At 32.6% G+C, this 18,324-nt stretch overlaps 1 protein-coding gene across 1 annotated transcript; it reads left to right on the plus strand.

The window, feature by feature from the left end:
- Positions 1-12,149: 12,149 nt before the first annotated feature.
- Positions 12,150-13,187, plus strand: LOC125211727 (zinc-finger homeodomain protein 1-like). The gene has a single exon (XM_048111634.1). The coding sequence runs from the start codon at positions 12,265-12,267 to the stop codon at positions 12,973-12,975; it is 711 nt and encodes a 236-aa protein (XP_047967591.1). The 5' UTR covers positions 12,150-12,264; the 3' UTR covers positions 12,976-13,187.
- The last annotated feature ends 5,137 nt before the right edge of the window (positions 13,188-18,324 follow it).

The following is an 18,324-nucleotide window of genomic DNA, read 5'->3' on the forward strand; positions in this document are numbered from 1 at the left end:
TAAACAGATATTAATCTTACACATCATTCTAACTATAAACCTCATAATTCACTAACATTACTTTCACCACCCTTTCTATTCCTTTCTTTTATTTTACCAATTGTGCATTAAAATCCGTGTCATTTACAATTTTGTATATTTTTGGTTGAAGGAAGTAGTATTACTCTTTGGACGGATGATTAAGTTTTAAAAAACGGGTTAGGCATTATTTCACCCTATTTATAGCCAATTACTAAACAAAACATGAGGAGAATTATGATAGATGGCAGGCCGGGGCATTCCGATTTCAACTCATCTTATCTACGCTACATTGGTCCAATTACAAAAGAATAAAATTTCTTTGTTTATTACTCTGGTTATTGAATTTTTGCAATTTTTATGATTGAAGTAAACCAAACCCAATTCAGAATAAAAATTCTAAATCTACCCAAATTGTGGTCCCAATATTTACGAAATCGAGGTCGTCATTTCAATGCTTAGTTGGATTGGAATGAAATGAATGAAATAAAGGAGAAAGAGAATATAGGAGACAAAACACATTAGAACAAATAATGTGGTATTTGATGGGGTTGGGATTTTGTTGGGCCAATCTTCATCATCTCCTTCCTTGAGAAATAAAGTGTATTTCAGGTTTGCCTTTCTCTGTCTTGTCACAATCTGCTTTCCTTTTCCCCTCAAAGTGTCTCTACTTTATTCTTTGTTTTTCAAGAAAGTTCATGCTTTAAAAATTAATCCAAACACTTAACTTCAACTTAATTATGCTGTAATCCTTGTGATGCAAGTTGTACCGTATTAATTGAGTCATATCAAATACTCCATCGGTACCGTATTAATTGAGTCGTATTTTTAATTTTTGAAAAGTTGTAAGATAATTGAATAACAAAAATAATATCTCTTACTTTATTCTCTTTTCATCTCTCTTACTTTATTCACTATCCACTTAATACACACTATTTTTAATCTCTGTGCCGAGAAAAAGCGCATATGTTAGCAAGATACAGAGTAGTGAACTCGAATCATTTTGCACAATATTTCCTCCGTTTCCGGTAGTACAGTCATTCATTTTACTCGTTTTAGAAAAATGATAGTTAAAGTGAATAAAGAGTAAAGTAAGAGAGAGAATAGTGTAAAGAGACTCATATTTATATTTATTCTTTTTTTTATTTTATTTTTCTCCACTTTAACTATTTATTACTTCTTTTGTCCCAAGGTAGTCGAGTCGTATTTAATTTTGGGTTGTTCCAAAATAGTTGAGTCATTTTCTTTTTTGTCAAAAACTTTATCTTTTCTCTTACTTTACTCTCTTCACTTTAACCTTTAATATATCAATTTTTTAAATTTCGTGAAAAAAAAATGTCCCACAACTATCTTGAAATGGGAGGGGTATCATTTTTCTAAAGCGAATGCAGAAAATTAGATGATTCTAATATTATGGAACGGATGGAGTACAGATTAAGTCTCATATTGGTATAACATATTTTTGGTTATTTTAAAATTATTTCATTATTAAAATCTATAATTAGAATTTAATGAAGTGACGGCATGGTGGCAGCAGCAGAGTGCGCCTCCTGAAAAATCACCCAGGATTGGTATGGATTTTTCCTAGCAAAAGAAAAAGATAAATAGTAGAACCAGCTTTATTTTTGCAAGGAGCATTCTGAGAAAAATTACAAAGGAGATGAGTTACCATAGTATGAGAACCACAGAATGTGCTGGCATTCATCTATGTAAGAATATTTGGGCTATCTTTTATTTTCTTTTCATACATATGATTTTTTGGTCTGAAAAGTAGGTTAATTGGTTGCAGCATCGTTGCACAGTTGAGGAATCTGGTAGGGTGTGGTAGTGACATTTTTTGTCTTTTCATATATGTCTATGACTATGAGCTGCTGCTCCTGCTGCAACATTTTATATTCTTCTTATGTAGGAGTATCAAATTATAATCCTATCGTACATCTCAAATAATAAACAAGTAGTAATATGGGCATTTGAATACTCCTTCTGCAGTAAGGAAAATGACATCTTTCTTAGGCGGTACGAGATTTTATGTATGGGGATACTAACTGCTAATTATGTCAACAACTTATGTAACATAAGTATGTTAACACAGTAACATTTGTATGTCAATAAAATATACTCCCTCCGTCCTATGTTACTCGCACTTTTCATTTTAGGCCGTAAATTTGAGATTAATTTTTTAGTGTAATTAAATTAGAATTTTAAGTGTAATGAGACGTCACTTAATAAAGGACCTCTTAACTTAAACTAACATATTAATTAAATGCATTAATTCTAACTTAAACTATAAATAGTGTAAGGAGTTTGTGACGTGCCGAAAAGTAAAAGTGCAAGTAACATGGGACGGAGGGAGTAGTTGACAACCAAATGTCCTCGTATTGACATTGATAGTTTAATTTTGCATTGTAGACATAAATTGTGTAATTCCCGTTATAAATACAGACAGATTGCATAGACTGTTTATTTTATATTATTGACAAAATTGTCTATAATGCCAAACTAAACAATCTACTAATGCAATCTGCCCATATTTAAAATGCAATATGCGGAAATCCATCTACAACGCCTACTAATGTATGTTGCATTGTACTCCCTCCGTCCGCGAATAGGAGTCCTGTTTTGCCATTTTAGTTCGTCCGCGAATAGGAGTCTCGGTTCATTATTACTATAAATGGCATGAGGCCCCCACATTCCACTAACTCATTCCACTCACATTTCATTTAAAACTAATATATACAAGTGGGACCCATATTCCACTAACTTTCTTCCACCAACTTTTCTTAACATTTCTTAAAACCCGTGCCAGAGAGAAATGGGACTCTTATTGGCGGACGAAGGGAGTATCGTTTAAAATTTTGCATGATACGTGCCACATGGCAGCACGAGGTTAGTGGTATGCTGTCACATTAAAATCGATAGAAATATGAGTTTGACAGTTACCAAGAAGTACAACGGCGGTAGGCCAAAAAATGCGCCCAGAGTGTGATTGCGACATGCTCTGGAAGCATTGGTCCCGAGTGCAGAATGACATGCTGTGTTTCGGCGGCATCTTCACCAACACCCACAATACGCCATTTAACGGCCACAATGTTGCTGACATTGTCATGAAGCGGAAGAACCTCTTCTTCCTAGAGTTAAGAGGGTTTGCTAGTGGGGTAGAGCATGCAGGTGGTGCACTGAATAGAGCCAAAGTCTCGGCTTCAGGTGACTACTCCACGAGCCGGAGAGGTATGTCCATTGACATCAACACGGGAAAGAACTCGCATTGCCTCCCAACACTCAAAGTCGTTCTATGGGAACTCATGTGGCAAAGAGAAAAATGACGGGGAACGCTCCAGAGTGTCCGAGCACTAAACCACCACCCACACCCACCGGCTAAATTCTATAAATAGTGCATTCTGGAAATCGGCTTCCACCGATAGGGGTTTTTTTTTTATTTATGTAAATAGGTGTTGCGCATTCTAAGAATGCGTATTTCAAATACGCATTCTTAGAATGCGCATTTCAAATACGCATTCTTAGAATGCGCAACTAAGCTGAATTCGGCAGTCAACCAGAAAAGTCAAAATTCAAACTAAATACGCATTCTTAGAATGCGTATCTCACTTGAATTAAATTGGGGCAAATCGGCCAGAACAGAACGCACAATAGACACGCTGCTTCGCCACCGACGTTCTCCCCCCCACGGTATGTATACCTCTGCCCGATTCTTGGAAGGGATTCGCGGGCAAGGAGGCTGGAGTTCGCGCAGAGGGCAGAATGCTTCTGCCCGATTCTGTTCTGGACTAACTTTATGAAGGGGAGATACGCATTCTAAGAATGCGTATTTAGTTTGAATGTTAACTTTTCTGGTTGACTGTCGAATTCAGCTTAGTTGCGCATTCCAAGAATGCGTATTTGAAATACGCATTCTTAGAATGCGTATCACCCATTTCCAGAAACAAAAAAAAACCTATCTATTGGTGGAACGATTATTGTAGAAGACCCCATTTATAGAATTTAGCCCACACCCACCCAACCCGACTCTAGAAAAAATGACTGACAATATGGTAGAATGAGCATCGCTATACAAGTCATCCAACTAAAGGAATTGATAAAGGAGTATACAATGTCGGAAAGGGATCGTGATATGCACGCTATGATGATGGACGCACTCGAAGCCAACTTAAGAGGGAATATGGTTTTCAAAGTTTTGGATTTTTGAAGAATATGTAGTTTTCTAATTTTTGGATTTTTAATCTTTAACTATTTTTACTTTTTAGAATAGAAATGATAAATGTACGTAAATTAATTTCTCCTCTTTTTCAATAAACTAATTTCTCTATATATTGTTCTTTCGTATTCTAAATTTACAATTGATTTGAAAATAGTGAATAGTGCAAATTAATTGAATAGATATACTAGATGTTTTTATTTGCATTGTGGGTACTGTGGTGTGACAAAATAAAAATACATGATAACATGAATGATGATGAGGGTGAGGAGACAACGTTAATTGTGGATCACAATGCCCTTGGGGCTCAAATGAAGTTGATTTTTTTTTTTTTTGGCATTAATGTTGTCCGTGATTATAGGCGATTCAAATCCGTGTTATGACCGAGATTTTCTAGTGTCAATACAAAATTTATAGTGAAATAGATTGGGGTGACTGGCATGTCGTTGTAGTTAAGCTCAATAAATATGTCGGATCAAATTTGTCAGATGTTACATTTTTTTATTATAAATCGAAAATTAATATTGCAAGGCTCCTTTTATAAATATCATTATATTTCGGATCCACCACAATTTCTCAAACATTGTAGTTTAACCTAAATTTGTCCATACAATTAGGACCCCACCGGCCCATTTTGCAGGGTGTTACGATTACAAACAAACATAAAGGTATCCAATAGTACAATTTATAAATTGTAAAGCACAATAATATTAAAAGCAGACCTAGTTCTAATTTTTACAAATAATCATAAAATAATTCGTGATCAACATAAAATTCAAAAGTTAATGACACCATTTTTTTTCTAATATGTGGCGAAGTTAGCCATATGTATAATGTATCCAAAAAATGTCTAAGCATAAAAACAAAATTGAATATAAAAAAAGAGTGAATTACATTTTTAGGCTCTATACTTTCAACAACGAACATTTGCAGTCCCTACACTTACAAACTATCATTTGCGGTCTCTATACTATACCACTTGCTCATTTCAGGTGCTTTTTCACTTTTTGACCATATTTTTGGACAAAAACGCCCCCAAAAACCTATAGGGCATTTTTGTACACCTCTAAAAGTAGGTATTTATTTTGATATTTATGTTAGTTTGGATACTTTAACTATGATCTGTGTTTTATTCGAATAATTTTTGTTTGGATTGGTTATGAGCAGAACTAGCAAAAAGAAGGGTGTGGCTTAAGTGCCTACCCAATTTTATTTTATTTTTTTCAGTTTTTCTTCTTCAAAATTTTTTCAAATTTTACAAATTATGTTTAGCCCTTGTAGAAATTCTGCAGGAGAGTAAATGGTCATTGTTGAATGAATGAGAAGGGCTGAATCTGTGAGAGTAACTGACAGAAATTAAAATAATTTTGAGCTTCAGGAAGAAGCAACCTAGTTGGCAATAAAAAAACAACACCAATATAATGTTATTTTTAATTGCTATTACTCTATACTTTTGAAATATTAATATATTATTACATTAGTTGTGCTTAAAAGCCACAATAAATTAAAGATTTCTAAATATTTTTAAAATGTGAATCATTTTTTTATAAATTTCATTTTAATTGATTCATCTTAGTTTGAGGAAATAGAATATGTGCTTTATAATAAATCGAATTTATTAATTTAAAATCCAAGATTAAAACTATGCATATATTTTATACTATAACCAATCCAAAAAAAAATATTTGAATAAAATATAAATCACGGTTAAAGTATCTAAATTAACATAAATATCAAAATAAGTACCTATTTTTGGAGGTGAGTGTACAAAAATATCCTTTAGACTTTTGGGGGTGTTTTTGTCCTAAAATTTGGTCAAAAAGTGAAAAAGCACCTGAAACGAGCAATTGGTATAGTATGGAGACCGCAAATGATATTTTGCAAGTATAGGGACCGCAAATGTTTGTCGCTGAAAGTATAGAGCCTAAAAATGTAATTCACTCATAAAAAAAATACTACTCCCTCCATTTTATAGTAGTGGGGGTGTTTCTTTTCGGCACGGAGATTAAGAAAATTTGTGTAAGGTGATTTAAGTAAATGGAGAATAAAGTGGAAAATGAAAAAGGTAGATAGACAAAGAGAGAAAAAAGTAAGAGAGGGTAAAGTAGGTGTGGAAAAATGTGTTGACTTTTAGTAAAAAGAGAAATGACTCTATTACTATGTAACATACCAAAATGGAAAAATGACTCTATTACTATGGAACAGAGGGAGTACTAGTTACTACTCTCTCCGTCCCGCTTAAGATGACACGTTTTCCTTTTTAGTTTGTCCCAACTAAGATGACACAATTCCTATTTTGGAAACTTTCTCTCTCCAATTAATACACCCAACAACTTTTTCCCACTCCTATTAAAATATTCATTTTTCTTTCTCTCTCTATTTTAATACTTACACACACCCTTTCTCTCTCCAATTAAACACTTTAACCAATAACTCCTAAAATCCAGTGGCGGCTAAGGAATGTGTCATCTTAGCTGGGACGGAGGGAGTATATTTTTGGGCGAACTCAAACTCATTCTCGAATTTTGCCCTTTCTAAATGACACTATTTTTTCTATTATTTGGCAGAGTGAATCATATACGTAATGTATCCAAAAATGTCAAGCATAAAAACAAAATTGAATATAAAAAAAGCTACTATTAGTGTTCACGTATATATTTGGTCGACTCAAACTCAAGCTCGAATTTTACCCTTTCCAACTCCGCTGGTGTTAGACCTCGAAATCAAAATTTGGAACTCTTAGATCATGCTTGATATGATGGGATGGAATAACGATGAAATGAGATAAAGATTGAAATACAAAGAGAATAAAATTGTTATTACTTGATTTATTCCATTCCTATACTTGGTAACTACCAATAATATAGGAATGCAATGAAATAAATGGCACAAATACAAAACACAATAAGACATACACAACACACGCATATATACATATTTGCACACTGTGCATACACATGCTCCACCAAATACACATTGTCATAGACATACACACACACTACATATGCAACATACATTGCACACATATGCACACACCCAGTCCCAGACACAATCCACTCACTCCACACATTACACACAATGCGAGCGCGCGCACACACACACAATGCACAAATTGCACACACGATACGCACACAATGACACAATATACATACAACACACACTGCTCACACAACAATTTAATAGCCAAATAGATATCACGTTTTTTTTCCATAAAAAATATCACATTTTTCTTTTAAAAAAGTAAATAACTATTAATACATCCAATCATACTTTTTATCTCTTCATTATTATTCTAGTTACTTTTTCTCTACCACGTCAATATATTTAAATATATTTTCTCTCTAGTTAATACATTAAACTATCTTTTATAATCATGTGTTATTTCTAAATGTGACATCGACTCTAGAACCAAGAAATTACTAAATAAATTATACTTCCTCCGTCCCATTGAAGATGACCCACTTTCCTTTTTAGTTTGTCCCAACTAAGATGACCCATTACTTAAAATGGAAACACCTTTATCTCTACTTTATTCTCTCTCTTACTTTACTCTCTCCTCTCAACACACAAAATAAAGTTGCATAAAATCCCGTGCCGCCCAAGAAAGGGGTCATCTTCCTTGGGACGGAGGGAGTACTTCTTTTGTCCCATAAAATATGTGCATTTTCCATTTTCGTCCTTAGCATAAAAATATGACATTTCTTTTTGTAGAAAGTTATACTCAACTCACACTCATATACCTCAATTTATTTATAACTTATACCACTATGAACTAATATTACAACTAATTAAACACTAATAATAATGTGGGTTCCGCTATTCATTAACACTACTTTAACTATTGTTCTCCTCCCCTATGTTACTCTGCAATTGTGCATTAATTCCAGTACTATTTTAAAACCCATATTGTATGGAATGGAGAAGTACAATATATTAAAAAATGAAAAAACTATTTTTTTTTTTTTTGTATATATAGCACTATTAGTAAATTCATGTACAGAAATTAAAAATTTTAAAATATTAGGATTTCATAGAAATGAATTACTCGTTATGCATGTCATTAATGGTCACACTTTGACACATCACGAATTTTAATAAATGTAATGAAAAATGAGTAAAAACAAATAATAGAATGTAAGTCAAATTTTTATATAGTAGAATTGAGATCCATTATAAAAAATAGTACCCCTTCTGTCTTAATTAAGTTGGGCAAAATTTTAGGGCATAGATATTAGGAAAATGTGTTAAATGGATAAGAGAGGAATAAAATATGAGAGATAAGAGAGACTTAATAGGTGATGAAATAAAGTAAAAATAATTAGATGTTTATTTTTTGTCAAAAAGAAAATAAAGAAATGACTCATTTAGTTAGGACATTCTAAAAAAATACTACTCAACTTAGGCGAACGAAAGTAAAAAGTAAGTGTAACAATTATTAATACACGGACTAAAAAGGAAACTAGTGATAACTAAGGCCGAACGGATGAAGTATATTTATATCGTCTTATCAGAAAAGGATATTAATCTCTAAAATCATAAACTTCGATCAAATTTGGTATTTCCCACGAACTTTAAAATCATTTAAAATATCAAAAACTTTATACTTTGTTGGTATTTCTCATGGTATGTCTATCACCATATTTGACTAACTTACGAGACTTTTTTTTTATCATACTTGACATAATTAAATCAATGTGACTTTTTATCCTAATTTTTATGAATTTGAAAAGTGGTTTAAAATATCATAAAACGTATCAACGTTGTCCACGTAAAATAAAATTTTGATAAAAATATCTTATTTGGGTCAGGTTGGGAAATACCAAACAGAATGCAAAGTTTATGATATTTTAGACCAATTTTAAAGTTCGTGAGATTACTCCCTCCGTCCTTGAAAATTTGCCACATATTTTTAATTCTGTCAAACAAAATTTGTCACATTTAACATTTTTACTATTTTTGGTAGTGGACCCCACATTCCACTAACTTATTCTCACTCACATTTTATTTTAAACTTAATATTCCTTCCGTCCCAAGTTACTTGAGTCATATTCCATTTTCGGTTGCCCCAAGTTACTTGAGTCATTCTATTTTGGCTAAAAACAAAACATCTATTCTCACTTACTTTATTCTTTCTTTTACCTTATTATCTCTTTTTATCTCCCACTTTATTCTCTCATCTACTTTAGATAACTCACTAAACACAACTTTTTTAAATCGCGTGTCGAAAAGAAATGCCTCAAATAACAGAGGACGGAGAGAATATTTGAAAATAGAACCAACATTCCACTAACTATTTCAATCAATTTCTATTGCATTTCTTAAACTCCATACTCGATCAAAATATGAAAAAATTTAAATGACGAAGAGAACACCAAATTTTGACCACTTCATAATTTTAGAGAACAATATATAAGATAAACAGTAATGTGGCAAGAATAACTTGCACAATGATGGTATTTTTGTCGTGTCTAATTTACTTTGTATGATGGAAATTCAATTTATTTTTCAACAAACAACACTAATATAAGATCGATGGCCGGTGCAGGTGGCATGATGTGTCAAACTCCATTTACACACGTAATATTAATTACTTTACCAGCTCCTTCCTCATATCTGTACTTACCTTAATTAATTTAGAGTAATTAATACCACCTATAAAATTCAACCGTACCTCCGCCTTGTTTTCAACGCGCCGCCATCACGCGCCTTTTGGGGATCCGTCCCATGTCAGGCGCGAGTGCTCTTCACGGGCTGTCGTTTAGTTTAATTTCCCCTTCTGCTCTCTGCTGCAGATGCATTAACTCTGGCCTTTCCATCGATAAAAATTAAAGAACCCATCCATTTTTAGAATATCACTATCATATTATTAATACTTGGATTGCTATAATTATGAAACACAACAATTCATTTCAAATAATACTAGTACTGAAATTTGTTTATTTAAGGGTCACTTAATTACTACGTCGGTCTTTGAAAAATAGCCAATTTTTAAACGACATGGATATTAATGTATAATTAAATAAAAAAGTTTAAAAAAAGTGATTAAAATATAATCAGTAGAGAAGGAGACCCAATTCATTAGAGAGAATTTTTTCTTAGATAGAATTTATCTTCTTTTAAAAATATTAAAATGACAAATGTGATTTATTTTTAAAAAACTTATAACTAATAGTAGTATTAAATTATAAAAGTGGTGTTAACAGTGGGTCCGTTTAAAGCTCTTTGTCACGATTTTTTTATATTGTTATTTGTTTATTATCATTGAGCGGTTATTAAAAATATAAAAATGTAAACCCTAGAAATGAATTTGAGGACACAAAATGCGCTCGTTTCGTCACCATGCTAACGTTTTTTTTTACTTTAGATGAAAATTGGGTAAACAGTAAACTATTCACTTGACATGTAGGTAAATGAAGATTAATTTTAGTGGAAGAAATAGAAAAAGTAAGGGTGAGAATATAAATTCTGAAAAAGGAATTTGTAGTTTTGTGTGTGAGGGAAACTAACCTACAAGAGATGGATGGGTAACCTCTGACTTGCCACAAAGGCTGCGTAGCATATACAATGAAAATAGCATTTAATTTGTACTTTTCAAATGAAAAAATAAATTCCTCTTTTCCCAGAAATGAAATCTTGGAAAAAAAATAAGTAACGCAATGGCAATTGAATGATGAGTGTAGTGATTAGTGCAATTCTTTCTATATAAGGTTATAAACTGAAATTTCAAAAGAACTTTTATACTTCTTCCATTCCATAGTAATGAAGGCAAAACTTTTCGGTACGTAGATTAAGAAAAATTATGTTAGGTGAGTGAAGTAAAGAGAATATAAAGTGGAAAATGAAAAAGGTAGAGAGATGTAGAGAGAAAAAAGTAATTGAGAGTAAAGTATGTGTGGAAAAATGTGTTGACTTTTACTAAAAGGGGAAACGACTCTACTACTATGGAACGGGCGGAAATGGAAAAACGCCCCTGTTACTATGGAATGGAGGGAGCATATTATACTCCATTCGTCCCATAAAAATATAGTATGCACTTTCCATTTCTGGTCATCCCACATATCTACAAGCATTTCCTTTTATGGAAAGTTTTCCACAACTATTACTCATATAAATCAATTTATTTATAACGTAAACACTATGATCCACCATTACAACTCATTAAACACTAATGATAATGCGGACTCATTATCTACTAAGGTAGTGTTTAGTTTCCAAGATAAAATAATACCAATATACAATTTAAGATTGAGTTGTGAGATTATTTTAGTCATATGGATTTAGCTATGACTAATTATCTCATGATTATCAATCTAGGATTGAATTGTGGGGTTAAATCTCAAACCCAACACATAACAAATTTAATCTTGGATACAATCTTGGAAACTAAACATCCCCTAAGACTACTCTAACTATCCTTCTCTTTCTCTCTTTTACTTATTAATTATGTATTAATTCTTGTACCATTTCAAATGTATAATACTTCATCCGTCCCAGATAATTTGTCTCATATTTTCATTTCGATCTGTCCCACATAATTTTTCTCATTTCATTTTTACCATTTTTGGTAGTGGACCTCATATCCACTAACTCATTCATACTTAAAAAATAATATATAAAAGTAGGACTCACATTCCACTAACTTTTTTAATTCACTTTTCATTACATTTCTTAAAACCCGTACCCGATCAAAGTTAGACGAATTACCCGAAATGGGGGGAGTATATTTTTATAGGACGAAGGGAGTAATTGGAGTTATATGTTTAAATCCCAAAAAATATGAGAGTGCATTTTTCCTATCGAGGAAGAATAATTTAGTCCACTATCTTATAGTACATCACATTATCTTATCCACTTCACCACTCTTAACTCAAAATACTTTGTAGCCCAAAAAAAATAGAAAAAAAAAACTAAGTTACAGGTGGCCAGTTAGTGATGTCGTAGGGCTAAGTAATGCTGCTATTCAAGCAAAAAATAGCATTACTATATATAGCTGATATCATCTTAATTAATCTGCCCAATTTAAGCTCAAAATTATGGACTATGAAGATCAAGAAGAGGAGCAAGAAGGAGAGGTTGCCTACAACAATGACTCCCTCCTCCCCAAGATCCCCAGCCCCGTCCACTCCCCCGCCGCCGCGCCGCCTCCTCCTCTCCGCAAGCCCCGCTACAAGGAGTGCCTCAAGAACCACGCCGTGGCCATCGGCGCCAACGCCGTCGACGGCTGCGGCGAGTTCCTCCCGGCGGGAGACGACGGCACACTCGAGTCCCTCAAGTGCGCTGCCTGCGGCTGCCACCGCAACTTCCACCGCCGGGAGAGTGAAGCAGCAGCTGCTGGTTTCGGGTATGGAAGCCAGCAGCCGCTGCTTCTGGCGGCCCATCACCACCCGCTCGGCCACTTCGGGTACCGAAGCGGGCCGGGCGGGTATGGGCCGCCGCACAGGGCGGCGCCAATTGCACTGGCGCTGCCCTCGAGCTCTGGGGGCGGCGGCCCTCAGAGCTCGAGGGAGGAGCTGGAGGGCTACTTCTCGGGGCCCGGGAGCGGTGCGAGGAAGCGTTTCCGGACGAAATTCACGGCGGAGCAGAAGGATAGGATGCTGAGCTTGGCGGAGCGGTTGGATTGGAAAATCCAAAAGCAGGATGAGGAATTGGTGCAGCAATTCTGCAACGAAGCCGGCATCAAGAGGCACGTGCTTAAGGTGTGGATGCATAACAACAAGCACACTCTTGGTAAGAAACCTAGCTAGTTTGGCCCGGCCCGGCCCGGCCCAAAAACTTGGTTTAGAGGATGTTTTTTTTTAAAGGCGAATTCTCGGTATTTTATGTCTGATAACATCATCATGTGTTTATCTTTGCTATTTATAGTATGATTTTGTAACTTAATTTTAGAGTGCATGCACTTCAAGACATTTAATTAGCTTATATATGTAGGAATTTGGGATGCTATTTTAAGTACTAATCTAAATCTCAACTAGGGTTTTCACTTGTTGTACTGTGAATTTGGGTGGTTAATTTCTTGCAAAAGCTTCAAACCCCAACCCGAAACACCACCCCCCCATCTCAGCCCGATAGAATTGTGAATGTTGCAACTATACGGCAGTAGTGAGAATTAATTCTTGCCCATTCTTGCGACTCTGCCCCTGCGGGGTGGGTGGTTAATTTTAGATGCAAATGTAGGGGAGTTTGTGTTTGTGTTTTTGTGTAGTCTGATTGAAGGGCTTGATATTTTTTTTTCTCTTATTTATGGCAATTTTCTTTTTGTGAAATTCTATATGAGTTAGAGCCATCTTGTGTTAGTTTTCAGAATTCAATTTCCCCAAACCACCTTTTTGTTTTCATTGTGCAGAAAAACCTGAAGCCTTCTGCACTGCATTCATTGCCTGTGTTGTTGGTAGAATTTCGAATTCTGTGTGCTTTTAGCATTTCATGGAAGAAATTTTTGTTAACTTTAGCAACTTTTTTTCACTCACACATTTCTTGCCCATACATTAAATGCGGATGGCGCTAAAATTCAATACCTTTATTTCCACTATTTCCCTTTTCATATTTCAGAGTCATTTGCATTTCATCATCTCCCATTAATTCTACCTTTTGTAACTAGATTGTTAATTATTGAATTTGAATTGCTAACTTTTAATTGATCGACTAGTGATTTTGTGTTTCTAATTTGAAGCTGGCTAGATTTATTTGTATAATTTAGATAACATTATATGTATAGCAATTCAATTAATGGTCAGTACCAATTGCAATATCAATTAGTGATTATTAATGGTATCAAATTTATCAGTTATATATATGCTGTGTATTGTGTTTCACAAAAGCGATTGAAGTTACATGTGGAATATTACTATTGATGTAATAGCATTTGACATGAAATACCAAAGTAAAGCTTACAATAGTACTGCTAGATCAAGACTAGCTAACTAGTTGTAACTTGCAAAGAGAATCATGGAGTAGTATACATAGTTATATGCAGTGGCGGATGTAAAAAAAATGTTAGTAGGCATTCAATTGTTATAAAACTAGTTTGTAAATTATAAAAGTATTTTGCGAAATAAACTCTTAAAGCAACTACGAAAATAAACTCCAATATTCATAAGTTATTCAATCTCAGTTTATATTCTCACACAGTCTTAAGAAAATAAACTCCAATAGTTCACAAAAATATTTTTCAATATAACTTATTTAATTCATCTTTATATGATTTTCACTCTTCAAATTATAATTTTGTCTATTCTCTATAATACAATTCTCTATATAAGCATAAAGTACATTCATAACCCTTTTTTAAAATCAATAATAGTTCTCTAATTAACTCATAATATTTTGAATCCTCAACTTACTAGTTGGAAGAAAAGCATCTTATTAACTAAGTTGCACAGTGCACTAAATACTCTTACAATTTATAACCTATTTTAAATATGATTAGCCAATCATCCCCTCCGTCTAAGTGGTGACTGGATGAACAACACCATATAAAATTCGACTGTGGAGTGGAAGAATGAATTAAGCACTTATAACCATTAGGCTAATTTGATACTATTAGAAGTAAGAAAATAAAATCATATACTTTCTCCGTCCCACAAATATATGAGCAATTGATATGGTACGAGAATTAAGATAAAATTGGTAAAATAACAGAGAGAAAGAGAATGATAATTGAAGTAGTGTTAGTGGATAATTAGACCATATTATTAGTAAGGTTTAATGATTGTATAATTTATAAATAAGTTAATATATAGGGGTAATAAATTGAGATAATTTTCTAAAAATGAATGCATATATTTTGTACGACGAACGAAAATGAAAAATACACATATTTTTATAGGACATATATACACCCAAAACATGACGCAAATATCGCGTCCAAAATTCTTCAAACAATAATGACGTGAGGCGATAAGTTCTATGTGCTTGACTTTGCAAACAATTAAAATTATAATGACATTATCTTAATTACTCACTAAATTTACTATTACACGCCTACTTTCTTTCAACCTCCTACTTTCTTTTCATCCTTGTTGTGGCTAAAAATGGGTCGTGTAATTTAATGTGTATATATCTCTAGAAAAAGGCATAGTATACGATAAAATTATTTGTTTTTTTTTTAATTTTTAATCTTGAGTGGGAAAACGTGGGATAAGTTTAATGTTGGAGAAAGTCGATAGATCCGAAGCATTGTTTTCTCTTTAACCAAACTTTTATTTATTTCATTTTCGGCCTTAACTTTAATGTTTGTTGTGTTCGAAAGCAAACATGTGGGCACTACTGCATCATGTAACGGCTTCTGATGCAACATTTGCTACACTCCACATAAATGTATCAATGTCAATACATCAATCCCACCAAATGCACTTTTTATTTAATTCTTCCAACTATATTCAATCGAATTTTCACCAGCATTTGTGTTTTTGTAACTTAATGCTTCTCCTCTTTTCTTTTCTTCTTGGGATACGTTTTCATTTCCAAATTATAGAAATATACAATTTGTGGATGAAAAACTGATCAAAAAATATGCACCTTTCGTCTTTTAATCTTGATATTATGAACTTTTTGCTTACAATTTTACTTGCGAATTGCGATATCATATTGCCACTTATATTTTACTTGAAGTAACTGAAAATATATTTATAAGAAAAAAATATATTTTTACATATATTATAAGTAATACAATACTATAGTATATTGTATACTTAGAAAAGCTTCATATATATTGCTAAATGCTACATAAAAAGAAGTACTCTCCCCATTTATGGATAAATGACTTATTTTATTGAAAGTTTTATGAAATATAAAGAAAGATTAATAGAAAAACTAGTAAAATTAGTCCTTATTTTATATATAAATTTTATACACCCTTCGTTCCTTAATAATTATCCAATTTTATTCCGGTACGGTTTAAAAAAATATAAAGAAAAGTGGGTGAAAAAAGTTAGTGGAATACGAATCTCACTTTTATATATTAGTTTTATAGTAATAAAATATGAGTAGAATGTGTTAGTGGAATGTGGGATATATTTACCATTTATGGTAAAAAAAAGTGAAAATGGACGATTAATGGGGACGGATGAAAATGACAAAAGTAGACAATTAATGGAGAACGGGAAGAGTAATAAAATATGGGTGAATTTACTTAGTAAAATATAAATCCAGTTATCAATAATAATGCACTAAAATGTGATATTTAAAGATGTACATTCCTTCCTAAACACTACTAATATGTAAAACATAAATTATAGTACTTGATATAATAAGGATACTTCTATAGCATATAAAAGGGAAAGAAAAAGCCACTAAACTCTACCAGCATTTGTTCTTATAACTCATTTATATTTATTTCTAGAATATGTAATAAAGTAGGCGCCATCTAGACATATTATATTAGCATATCACAAAAAATATTACTCCTGTCATCTTTATATTTTGATTCGACTATAAAATTATTTTCATTTCTATTTATGAAATTTTTTGAAAATAATTTCTCGTACTTTCTCTTATTTTGTTCATTTTTTTTCTTTTTATCTCTCTATGTTTTACGAATGCATATAAAATTTTGTATCGTCCATTAATGTTAATGGACTAGGGATATTAACTCAACCTGAAAACCACGGGTTGATCCGAATAACCGACAATTTTATAAGATTTGGGTTGTGAAATTTATTACCCGATCACAACTCGAATAACCCTAAACCAAATAGCCTGCAACCCGAAAAGGTTGGATAAAACTAACTCAAGACCCCTAGGGTTGGCCCGAAATAAGATAATTCTCGTTATTTAGTTTTCAATTTTCATAACATATTTTACATTTTAAAAGTTAGTAAAATAATTTATTTTTAAATGCACTTGAAAATATATTGTGATTCATTTTGAAAGCATGCTCATTACTCGATACATTCCATGTTAATACAGACATTTTATTTTCTCCACTTGTTAAAGTAGAGAAAAAGTAAATTAAAAAAGAGAATAATGTATGAAACACTTTTATCTACATTATTCTCTCTCTAGCCTACTCTTTATCCTCTTTAACTATTTATAGTATTATATTCGCAAAACAAGTGCAGAAAATGAAACGCCTATTAACATAGAATGGAGGGAGTACTATTATTTTTATTTTATTTTAACAATTATCATAGAAAAGTTAGATACATGAATTAAAAAAAAGAATAATTATTTATCAAAAAAATGTAGCTCTATGAGGTAAATACGGAGTAGTTTCGAGTTGAAATTACATTTATTTAAATTTGTAATTATTGAATATGGATATAAAAGTTATCAAATGACAAAATATACTCCGTGCTAGAAAAAAAATATAGTAGTATAAATTATTTTTGAGCCCGATTGGATTGAAGGTAGCTCGAAATCGAAAGGTTAGGATAGAATTGAGAATTTATAACCCACAAATTATAACATGAATGTCCCATACCCGAATAGTCTAACAACACAGGCGGTTTAGCCCAAATCCGAACAGTTGGCCCGATTGACATCCTAAAATGGGATTGTTTTTCTTGTGCGGGGAGAGATACTACATTCATATCCGCCGTTATCAAATCCAACAATTCATAATCATTGATGAATTATTTTATTAGCACTAAAATGATAGTGTATATAAGGTTTGTGTTAAAATGACAATATCTAAATGAGACCGTGACACCACTTATACAATAATATTATAAACGCTATTGTTGGATATTGTTGTGCAAGAAAAATTATTGTATAATGTACGACATATTGCTGACCGTCTTTTTTAACTTTTTTTTTGCCACATGGCAGTTTATTATTCGTCCACATGTACAAATGATTGGCTACAAAAAGGTGGTATGATGTTATTTTAATAGGTAGTGGCACCCTAACATGCCCCTATACATATATATCTAATCATGGGAACTAATGATTAAAATAAGTATTGCAATTTTGGAGAAACTGATTTTGCGAAGATATTTTTATACTCCTTCCGTTTTATAGTACATGAATTAATTTGTCATTTTTGTACGTTTCATACTAGTGGGATCATTTTTTTTTCACTTACTTTACTCTATCTTAATTTATTATCTCTTCATCTTTCTACCTTTTTCATTTTTTATTTTATTTTTCCTTTA

This window comes from Salvia hispanica, chromosome 3 (genome assembly GCF_023119035.1).
Source record: "Salvia hispanica cultivar TCC Black 2014 chromosome 3, UniMelb_Shisp_WGS_1.0, whole genome shotgun sequence".
Classification (NCBI taxonomy): Eukaryota; Viridiplantae; Streptophyta; class Magnoliopsida; order Lamiales; family Lamiaceae; genus Salvia; species Salvia hispanica.